Source organism: Globicephala melas, chromosome 1 (assembly GCF_963455315.2).
Source record: "Globicephala melas chromosome 1, mGloMel1.2, whole genome shotgun sequence".
Lineage (NCBI taxonomy): Eukaryota > Metazoa > Chordata > Mammalia > Artiodactyla > Delphinidae > Globicephala > Globicephala melas.
Window position 1 is genome coordinate 109886720 of NC_083314.1, and position 12173 is coordinate 109898892.

The following is a 12173-nucleotide window of genomic DNA, read 5'->3' on the forward strand; positions in this document are numbered from 1 at the left end:
GTGAAAAAAAATGTTCTAAAATTGATTGTAGTAATTGTTGCTTAACTTTGTGGATATGGTACATTTAAATGAGTGAACTATATGTCATGGGATTTATATCTCAGTAAGTTATTTATAAAACACATACACACACTCACACACATGCATGCAGATTGTTGGCCCTTCCCCAGAGTTTCTGAGGATCCAAGAATTTGCTTTTCTTACAAGTTCCCCGGTGATACTGCTATTGCTGTGTGGGGACTGTATTTTAAGAACCATTGCCCTAGGAATCCTGTAGAAATAGACTCAGAAAATGGGCAGAGTAGAGGTGAGCTAAACACTAGCCAGAACCACAAGCAAAACTGTGCCACAGAATGATTATGCTGGGCACCCAGTTACTACTAACGCTGAGCACTGAGTGCTGTTGCTCCTGTGACCACAGCACTGAACCGGCCTGGAGTGCTGCCTGCTGGCACCTCTGCCATTCCTGCCCTGGGAGATAATTTTGCCACTTAAATGTTTTCAAGCATGGTAACATTTTCAACTGTGTTTGGGTTAAAGTTAAATTATCTCTAAAAAAACCTATTGAAATAACTATACTGACTATAAGGCATTTATGTTTTTAGATTATACTGAGTGTAGACTGACTATAAAGCAATTATCTAACCTTTTTTTTTTTTCTTTTTTCTGTTCAGCCACTTTTCCAGGTATGTGGGAGAGAACAATAACGATAGGAAGTGCTGGAAAGACTTTCAGTGTCACTGGCTGGAAGGTAAGATGAAGAAGAATTTAACTGTTTGAAAACAGGCCTGTATTTTACTTCTTGTAGAGTTTTTTGTGTTTTAAATGCATAGATATTCAGTTTACCCAGGGTTTTATACTTACTGATCTGCTTATTTACTCATTCAGTTTTCATATTGGCCTTTATCCTTTTTGAGACTGAATCATTCCTTTAAAAGTAAGAAAAATTAGGTAATTTTTAAATTTTATAAGTAACCAACTAATGGTACTCTTTTCTTTGCAAAGAATGTTCAGATTACTGTATATTAATATAAAACGAGAAAAAGTAATAGATAACATTTTGGCACTTAGTATGTGTCAGGTTCTAAGAGCTTTCCACATACTGATTCCTTTCATTCTCATAACCACATTATGAGGTGGGTATAATTTATTATTCCCATTTACAGACAATAAAACTAAAGTACAGAGAAGCTAAGTAACTTGCCTAAGGTTACCTTGCTAATGAATTCGAATTCAAGCCAGGACAGGAAGTCTAGGTTCAGAATCCACACATTTAACCACTGCACTATGTAGTACAATCACAATTGATCCAATTGAAACTTGGTTATCTTCCAACTTCACCTTTTCTAAACTTGGCTAAGAAGCAGACAGTATCAAAAATGAGGGCTGGAGAACCAAATTATGGAAGACTCCCTTACGGCCCTCATTCAGAGTTACTTTTACCTATATTGAAGTCAAACAAGTTTTGTTTTTTTTTTGTGGTATGTGGGCCTCTCACTGTTGTGGCCTCTCCCATTGCGGAGCACAGGCTCCGGACGCGCAGGCCCAGTGGCCATGGCTCACGGGCCCAGCCGTTCTGTGGCATGTGGGATCTTCCCGGACCGGGGCACGAACCCGCGTCCCCTGCATCGGCAGGCGGACCCTCAACCACTGCGCCACCAGGGAAGCCCAAAGTCAAACAAGCTTTTTACTGGTTATTAGACCTCCAGAATATTAGAAGTAGCAAATCAAAGAGGGGGGAAGATAATAATGATTGCAGGCACTGTTTACCTTCTGAAGGCAGAATTTAGTGACTCCAGTTGGAAACTATTCCACAAAATGATCAGGGTTGAAATGTTTCTAACTACTAAGACTACACTACTTTCATAGTATGAGCATTCTAGAAATGCATATATCTAATAATTACATTAAGCTTACCTATTCTATCAAATTTGGTACTTACAATTAGATTCATTTTTCAAACCTAATTTTCTTTTCCAGCTTGGCTGGTCCATTGGTCCTAAACATTTGATAAAACATTTACAGACAGTTCAACAAAATACCGTTTATACTTGTGCGACTCCTTTACAGGTAGGCCTTATAGTAATTTGGGGCTGATGCATGGTCTTTGGGTGGAGGTGTTAGTTTTATGTTGTGTACTTGAATTGGCTTCATTCCTCCCTTCATGTCCTTTTTGAGCAGGGCTTCTAGTATACTTTGGAAATTTAGGAGCAAACACAAACTCATTGCTATCAAGAATAGTTTTGTTTTTAATACATGATGTTTTAACTTTAAACACTCATACATTGCTGGTGGGATTACAAAGTACTGCAAACTCTCTGGAGGACAGTGACAGCCCCAAGCAAAATTAGAGATATATGTGCTCTGTGAAGCAGCAATGTATCCTCTGGGAATTTACCTTTTAGCTATTATCTGCACACTTAAGCTCTATGTATATGACCATTCATTGAGGAAGATAGGGGATAGTCCATCTATAGACAATTGCTTAAATAAACTATCGTCTGTCTAAACGTTTAAATGTTATATGACTGTTATTAGTTTCCTATTTCTTGGTGCCGAATTACCACAAACTTAGTGGCTTAAAACAACACAAATTTTTTATTTTACAGTTCTGGAGGTCAGAAGTCCAAAAGGGTCTTATGGGGCTAAAAGCAAGGTGTTGGCCTTGCTGCATTCCCTCTAGAGGCTTTAAGGGAGAATCTGCTCCTTGTCTTTTGCAGCTTCTTGGGGCTGCTCACATTCCTTGGCTTGTGGCTACATCACTGCAACCTCTGCCTCTGTCAATACAAGTCCCTCTGTGACACTAACTCTCTTGCCACCTTCTTTCCCTTATAAGGGTGCTTGTGATTACATTAGGCCCACAGATAATCCAAGATAACCTCTCCATCTCAAGATCTTAACTTAAATCACATTTGCAAAGTTAATTTTACCATGCAAGGTGACATATTTACAGATTCTGGATTTTAAGACATGGACATCTTTGGGGACCATTACTGTATCACCATGGCTGTTTAAAAGTGAAAAGAAAAGAAAGGAAAGGGAAAGAAAGAAAGAAAAAAAAAACGAATGAGGAAGCTCTATAATTACTGACATGGAAAGATTTCCAGGATATATTATAAAGTAAAAAAAGCAAGATACAGAGCAGTATATATTTATGCTATATTCTGTATAAGAAAGGGGGGAAACGATTTGCTTCTATTTTCTTAAAGGATCTCTGGAAGAATCCGTAAGAAACTAGTAAACGTGGCTATTTGTAGGGGTAAGGGGGGAATAGATGAAATTAGTAGATAGGGTCAGGGGTGGGTTGCAAGACTTTTTATATTTTCTATTTTTTTAATATCTGTAAAACAGGGATCTGTGTACTATTACTTTGTGAATAATCAGAACACTGAGAAAAAATTTATTTTTTTGGAAGGCAGTTAAAAGGTCAAAACAGTAAAATATCTTGGCTACAATAAACTTTATTCCTCCCGTCAAAAATACCTACTAAAGGAGAAAAAAAATCCTAATTTAAAATTCTTTTTCCAGTGACTCTCTGAAGTGATATATGATGATAAAGCCTAGTCGGACATTGGTTTTATTATATTTTAAACATATTTCATCCTCTCAAAATAGATCCATTCACCTATTCAGTAAATATTTACTGAGCATTAGAGATACAGCAGTCAAAAATTCCTGCCCTTCTGGAGCTGACAGCCTTGTGGGGGAGTGCAGATCAAAAACAAGTAAATGTCCTAATAACATAATATGTCAGATGTTGGTAGAAGAAATGGAGAAAAATAAAATACAGATGAAGAAGAATATAAAATGCTAATGGGGAAAATACACAATGTTAAAAGGAGTAGTCTTTGAAAGCCTCACTGAGAAGGTGACATCTGAGCTGAGAACTGAAGGAGGTTAAGTAGTCACATGATTAACTAGAGAAGAGCCTTACAGACTGAGAAAACCAGTACAAGGCCCTAGGGCCGGCAGTTTCTACCAGTGAAAAGCACAAAGGCTGGGACGGGATGATCAAGGGAGAAGAATAGGAGGGAATAAATCAGAGAGGTAGCTGGGAGCCAGATAGAGTAGGGATATGTTTGTCACCGTAAATCCTGGGTGAGATAGGAAGCCACTGGAGAGTTTTGAGCACAGGAGTGACATGATCTAACTTGTGTTATCAAAGGGACTCTAGCCGCTTTGTTGAGTTAGCAGACTATTGAAATGATCCAGGAGAGAGACAGCAATGGACTGAACCCATATGGGGATGGTAGGAGTGGTAGGTAGTGGTTGGGTTCTGCATATACTTTGAAGGTGGAGCTGACAGTATTGGCCAGTGGATCACATGTGGGGTGTGAGACGAGAGGAGTTCAGTATAATTTTACGGTGAGGACAGATGTTTATGTCTCCTGGGCTTTGAATTTTCTAGGCAATGTCTCTTACTATAGGGAATAATAAGTTACTGAGGAAAAGAAAGATTCATCTAAGAACCTAGAACATGTTTTTCTGAACTATCTTATTCTCCATTTCAGCTAAGTGCTTGTTTTTTTCCCATGCCCTCAGACAACCATGTTTGGAAACTGGAAACATAGATTCCAATGGTGAACCACAGATTCTGAGGCTGAAGCAACTGATCCTTATTTATCTAAGATTTTTTTTTTAGTTCTGGGGAGTTATTATTATTGCTCTTTTCCGGTTGAATGTTGTTGACATGCAGTCTTCTCTGTGATTTTGCCCTTCTCCATCTCAGTGTCTTCTCTTGCCATGCTATCTCTCTTGCTACCCTTCAACCACACCAGACTTCTCAGTTCTTCCAGCAGAACAAATAATATCCTGATCTTTTTATCTGTTTGTTTTCTTTCTCATTCCTCTCACATGTCCCTGCCAATACACACTAATTGGAATCTCCATAAAGGCAAGGACCATGTTTATCTTGTTTATCATTATATTCCCAGTATTTATCACAATGCCAAGTTTAACATAGATACTCAACATATATTGACTGAGTAAATGAATTTATCCTTTAGTTCTTGCTGTCTCTTGGTTCTGATCAATTTCCTTAAAATTTGGCAATTTTGTTCTGCCCCTCTGTCTCTTAACTGTCCCGGGTTCTTGATTATTTGTTTGGATCTCCTTGTTTGCTCTGAGAACCAGTATTTCTAAGTTCACCTACCAAATTTCTGCCCTCCTTCTTGTATACATCCTTGTTTTCTATGCATGCCCTGATTTGGACTTCTTTATCTGTTCCTGACCTGTTGCCTTCTAAGACACCTGCCTGATCTAAACAACACAGGCTTTTTTGTTTGGCCTTTCTCTTCTGACTTTCCTGAAGAATGGTAGAGAAGTAACTCCACATGCCCCAGAAACTCATTTCTAACCCCTGTGGGACTTAGACCTCCTTCCTGGGATGTGAATGATTAGAGCAGGGATGTGCACACTTACGAGGAATGACACAGTGGGTCAACTTTCATTTACGCTACCTCGTCCTGCAAGGTGATGGGGAAATGCTGGCTGGTTCATCATTTCTCTGGTCATCTTTCAGACTTAGATCTAGCAAGTAACGCTAAAGCTAACCTCAATAGAAAACAACGATGTCTTTTCATTGCCAAGTAAGCCATCTTTATACACTACAGTCAGCCCTCCCTATCCATGGGTTCTATATCCATGGATTCAACCAAAGACTGTGGATCCACAGTTGGTTGAAATTCACAGATGCAGAACCCGGGGATACAGAGAGCTGAGTGTATTATGGATACTTGAGCATCCATGGATTTTGGTATCTGCAGGAATCCTGGAACCAATCCCCCGTGAATACGAAGGGACAACTGTACCTCTGTTTCAGTTTGGATATTCATGGTTCATTCTCAGCTCTTCACATTAGATTTAATCATTTCCATGTAACTGATTCCTCCATTAATCTGTAGAAATTCACATAGGTTCACAGGAATTCAACTGTAATTCCCTGAATGACTTTTTGCCAACAATCTTTATTTATTATACCAATAAATTCTGCAGTAAATAACATTACCATATTTCCTTTCCACATTTTTCAATCTTAATATACAGGAAGCTTTGGCTCAAGCTCTTTGGATTGACATCAAGCGCATGGATGACCCAGAATGCTACTTTAATTCTTTGCCAAAAGAGTTAGAAGTGAAAAGAAATCGCATGGTACATTTACTTGAAAGTGTTGGCCTAAAACCCATAGTTCCTGATGGGGGATACTTCATCATTGCTGATGTGTCTTTGCTAGGTTTGTAAAGGTTTTTATTATTTCAAACATACAGAAACTTAAGAGTGAAATTATATCAGAATTATGAAGAAAAGATTGGTGTCAAAGCCATATCAGCATTTCATTTATGGAAAAATGGATTTCCACAGTGTCAGTCATCTACAGTCATCTTGATGATTAGGTTCTTAACCTTAAATATGACTGTTGTTACATGGTTTGGAGTCGTTTGTTCTAGATATTCTATTAAGCATAGAATTTGCTGTCATCTTGTTCTGGTATGTAATTTAAAACACAGGTACATGAAATAATATATGTTCCTTGTGTTCCTTTTAGTAAAATTTTAGTTTCCTTTTTACTTAAAAAAATATGATTTCTGGAATATTGATGCTATTGAGGAATACTTGTCATTTTAGAGTATACTGAAATGAAGTTAAGAAGGAACGTAACATTTATTGAAGGTCTACTACATGCCAAGCACTTTCAGACACTCTTTTGGAAAAAAGCATTGTTTGCTCCATTTTTAAGGTCATGAAGACTTAGAAAATATTAAATAACTTGCCTGAAGTCAGACAGCTAGATTCCAAATAGTTCTGTCTCCAAAAAGCAATGGCCTTTATATTACCTGAAGCTGTTATATGTAATTCTGACATGCCACACAAATCTAAAGTTAGAAGCATGATAATGTTTTATGTATAACATCTTTCTTCCCCCAAATTCTAGTGTTAGTCATAGTAAATTTAAGAGCATAATTTATTTTGACAGAAATTATATAAATTACAGCCATTCTTAACAGTTTTAAATATTTTAAGGTTTTATTATAATGAAGTGATATGCCACCAAACTTGAAAAGTCTTTTAAATATACCAAATTTTATAAAGCTAGAAACTTTCAACTTTATAACAAAACAGTGATTGTTATTTCCTCATTTGTCGTGAGAGAAGCAGAGGCCATGGTGACCAGAGGTTCTTGTTCTGCTGTTGCCGGAGAGCTATATTTGTCAGGCTCCCAAGCTCCATTCTTATATAAAACCCTTTATAATGTTCTATATTCTAAGATTTGGAAATCACCTTCCCTGTACTGGGCCTAAACGTGCAGCTTATTTCATGCAATGATAAAAAGAAATAGCAGTTTTCGTCTGTTTAGGAGAAAATTATTTTATCTGCTTCCAACAAGAATTTGAATTAATTCATATTTAAAGTCTTCTATGCAATAATATGTAAGTAGAAATATTCATATATCAATGTAACATGGAGTGGGAGAAGCAAATAGTTTAGTCACCTAGGTTCATATGGTAGTTGACCCTAGAATAATGCAGGGTTAGTGGTGCCAACTCTCTGTACAGTTGAAAATCCGTGTATAACTTATAGTTGGTCTTCCGTATCTGAGGGCCCTCTGTACATGCAGTCCCTCCTTATCCAAGGTTCTACATAAGTGTAGAACCAACTCTGGATTGTATAGTACCATGATATTTACTATTGAAAAAAAAATCTGTGTATAAGTGGATTTATGCAGTTCAAACCTGTGTTGTTCAAGGGTCAGCTGTATTGTAATTAGCATTAACTTGAGTCCAAACTTCATGGCAGCAAAGGCAAATAGAAAAATGGAATTAGTTACATAATTCTTGGATAAAAGTAAACTTAACAGCTTTTTAGATAAGAATAAGTCTTTTCTAGAACCAAACTAAAAGGCACTTAGCACATTTTGACATTAAACATCAAAAGGACAGTAATGCAACCTTTGCTTGCATTAAGCTCTTAAACAGTTTCTCATTCTATCCTTAGTTGATCCAGCCTGCATGTAATACTGATTTAGGTCCTAGATCTTGAACTAGTGTGGTTGTAATAGGAGCAGAAAGGATTTGGGCTAGAAAACCTTTAATGATGATGGGGAAAAAAGATGTGTGTTATTTATGGTCCTCCTTCACCTGTGTGAGAAAAATGTTAGTATCTATAGGACCCTTCTACATATGAAGATGAAGTTCATTTTATTTTACTCTTTCATCTTCTCAGATTGATTTGAGTGTAGAAATTCTTCCATATACTAGAGGTTGGTCCCACGATTTGCTAAAGACAGAAGCAAGAAACAACACTTTCACTTGATGGTAGCTTAAAAATAAAAATGAGCCATAAAATTCATGGACATAGTAATTCTCTTTAAAACTATAGCAATGGCTAACTGGTTAATATTTTTTGAGCATTTATGATCTAGTAGGTATTATGCTAAGAGCTTTACAAATATCACAATTCTCACAAAAGCCCTATGAGATTGGTGCTATTATATCCCCATTGATAGTTGAGAAAGACGAGATAGAAAATCAAGAAATTTACTGAAGTTAATCAACTAATAAGTAGCAGAGCTGGGCTCTGAATCCAGAGATGCATGTCCTAACCAGTGAACTTATCTTTTTTCTGCTATACTAGGCAACTTTCCTGATAGGTGAGCATCATCCTAGAACTAAAAAGGGAAACATTTGATTAGAAGACAAGATTACAAATAACAAGATTATTACAGTAGTTCTAGTGAGATAAGGTCCAAAATTAGGGAGGAGATAGTGTGAATGCAACAACCTATTTTGATTCTCATAGGTTACTTAAATAAGCTAGTGCTATTATAATATGGTTCAAATTCCTACCTTCAATAAAGAAATATTTTGTTTAGTTTTTTTGAGAATCTCTGACTCAAGCATTCAAAAGAAGTAGATTCCAACTTTCTCCTAACTATAGTCTTTAGAATTGTATTTATTCCCTTATTTTTCTTTGAGCACCATGGCAATAAATTTCTCTTTTCTAAGCATTACAAGAATGAGTAGTTGTCATACTGAGTGAAGTAAGTCAGACAGAGAAAGACAAATATATGATATCGCTCATATGTGGATTCTAAAGAATGGTACAAATGAACTTATTTACAAAGAGAAATAGAGTCACAGATGTAGAAAACAAACGTACGGTTACCAAGGGGGAAAGCAGACGTGGAGGTGGGGGGGGATAAGTTGGAAGAATTGGGATTGACATATACACACTACTATATATAAAATAGATAACTAATAAGGACCTGTTGTATAGCACAGGGAACTCTTCTCAATATTCCATAATGACCTATATGGGAAAAGAACCTAAAAAAGAGTGGATATATGTATACATATAACTGATTCACTTTGCTATACAGCAGAAAGTAATACAACATTGTAAATCAACTATACCCCAATAAAAATTTTTTTAAAAAAAGAATAAATGAGTAGTACAGCCTGTGTCAATTACAGTTAGTAAGTACCCTCCTGTTCTTTCTTCTACTGCTGTAATCACTCCTTTCTCCAGGTTACCTTTGAGTATGCTACTATTGTGTACTTGTCACTTGGAGTTTTCACATAATTTACAGTTAGACTCTATTTTAAGTTGTCATTTTGTTAGAGCCAAATCTGAATTAGACACACATACATACTTATGACTTGAAATAGTAATTTAACTTCTTCATTTGTAAAATGAGGATTGTTGCTTCTATCAGAATTGTAGGACAAATAAATGAGAGAATCATGTAACATGCTTAACAAATAGTAATAAATGGTAGAGTATTATTAGCATTATTATATGGAAATTTTACATTCTTAAAGCACAGGAGAAAACTGAAATACAATCATTAAGGAAAACCATATTAAGTCATTTAAAAAAAATACAGGTGAAACTTTCTTCAATGTCAAGGTTTTTACACTGTTAATTTGAAGGGACCCAGGAGTATTTAGTGAATAAAAGAAAAAAGGTAAAGGTAACTGCCTCAATTTATTTTGAGTAATAAATTGTAAAATTTCATTGATTACAGTAGCCATCAATGTTTGTTGCTTTGGGGCATTCAAAAAGATCTTGAGTACAAGTCAATAAAATCGAAACAATATGAAATACAGATTGCTGAATCTGAATGCCAGAGAAATATCTTGCCCAGACCTTAAAGCAAGATTGGAACAAGAGATAAGTATAAGAATACATATTTGAAGTTTTTCATCAAATTTAAAAGAAAATTTTTTTAAGCATAATGTTTGGAAGAGGAAACAATAAAGATATCACTTGGGAGAACTACATAGGCATTTTCCCTTCATAAATAATGAATAATATTAACTTATTTATTCTACAAATATGCTTTTCATTACTTATATGCTAGACTCTGACCTAGGAGATGGGGATAGTGATAGATTGCAATACCCCCATGGAGCTTACAATTTAATAATGAATTACCATTTGGAGACATAATTATTACAGATGAGTACTCTAAATTTAGGTGTTATTTCCTTAATAATGATCATAGAAGCTTATATTATTTTTAAACGGAAAGGCAACACTCTTCTTTGTCCTTCCCTTTTCCTACTCTCTTCCAATGCTAAAAGCTATATACACAAGCATGATCAATCAGATGTATATGTGAGTACTGCCTTAGAGTATCAGTAAAGCTTCTCTGTGAATTCCTTACTTCCCACCACACCATGCAGTATGAATCCAGCATGAGAACATTTTGAGAGAAAATTTTGAATCTTGATAGACAGATGAAATACACATTGCCTCAGATGTAATACATAGGCCATCCAATTTTTATTGTTGTTTTAGATACAGACCTTTCTGATATGAAGAACAGCAATGAACCTTATGACTATAAATTTGTAAAATGGATGACTAAAAATAAGGTAATGTTTATTGGCCTTTGCAATATTGTGCTAAATGTTATAATTTATGAAGGAAACCTGCTGACATGCTTTGAAAACTGTTAACTGTAGTTTTGTTACATGATATTCATAGCTATTTGGAAGATTTTATTTTATTTTATTTTATTTTTGGCTGCGCTGCATGGCTTACGGGATCTTAGTTACCTAACTAGGGATTGAACCTGGGCGCTCGGCGGTGAAAGTGTGGAGTCCTAACCACTGGACCACTAGGGAATTCCCTGGAGGATTTTTAAAACATTTTTCTTTTGGAAATTATTGTGAATATTTAGAAATATCTATTTGTTTTTAATGTTTATGCTCCAAAAATTAATATTTAAAGTGTAAGTAGTTTTCCTGTTTTTCCTATTTTATATAGGAGGATTTTTTAAACATTTTGGAGGATTTTTAAAACATTTTTCTTTTGGAAATTATTGTGAATATTTAGAAATATCTATTTGTTTTTAATGTTTATGCTCCAAAAATTAATATTTAAAGTGTAAGTAGTTTTCCTGTTTTTCCTATTTTATATTCCTATTTGTTTTTCAGAAATTGTCAGCCATCCCAGTTTCAGCATTCTGTAATGCAGAGACCAAATTACAGTTTGAGAAATTTGTGCGATTTTGCTTCATTAAAGTAAGTTCCCTATTCTACTCAAAAACACATTTATAATGTCCTTCCTTCTGATTTATAAATCACCATTTTTTTTCTGTTGCTAGACATGATGTACTCATATGCAGTTTTTAATTTTTGGCTTGCTGCCATAAAATTAATCTACCAGAACAAAACTCAGCACTTTTTGAAGTTGAGCTTACTGGATTACAATGTAATCAGACTCCTTACCTGTAACATTACAATGTCCAGCATGCAACCAAACATTAATACACATGTGAAGACACAAGAAAATGTGACCCTTAATGAAAAGAAATGTGACTTCTATGCAGTCAATAGAAATAGATCTTAAGGTGACCCAGATGTAGGAATTATCAGGCAAGGACTTTAAAGCAGATATTATAAATGTGTTCAAGAAATTAAAGGAAAATATGGTCATAATGAGTGGCTAGATTAATTAATTTTAAATTCTTAAAAAAGAACCAAATGGAACTTTAAGAATTTTAAAAAGTAATATCTGGGGCTTCCCTGGTGGCGCAGCGGTTGAGAGTCTGCCTGCTAATGCAGGGGACACGGGTTCGAGCCCTGGTCTGGGAGGATCCCACGTGCCGCGGATTAGCTGGGCCCGTGAGCCACAACTACTGAGCGTCTGGAGCCTGTGCTCCACAG

General features: G+C 35.8%; 1 protein-coding gene across 8 annotated transcripts in view; it reads left to right on the top strand.

The window, feature by feature from the left end:
• KYAT3 (kynurenine aminotransferase 3) overlaps positions 1-12173 on the top strand; it is a 76563-nt gene that overhangs the window by 41795 nt on the left and 22595 nt on the right. For all 8 annotated transcript variants that reach the window (XR_011377147.1, XR_011377146.1, XM_060303147.2 and 5 more), the window contains 5 exons: positions 675-751; positions 1981-2070; positions 6046-6232; positions 10801-10877; positions 11442-11528. Coding sequence is in view for 6 of the 8 variants with exons in the window: in XM_060303147.2 (XP_060159130.1) it covers positions 675-751; positions 1981-2070; positions 6046-6232; positions 10801-10877; positions 11442-11528 (518 nt within the window). In the remaining 2 variants the exon portion in view is untranslated. The remainder of the gene's footprint in view (positions 1-674; positions 752-1980; positions 2071-6045; positions 6233-10800; positions 10878-11441; positions 11529-12173) is intronic.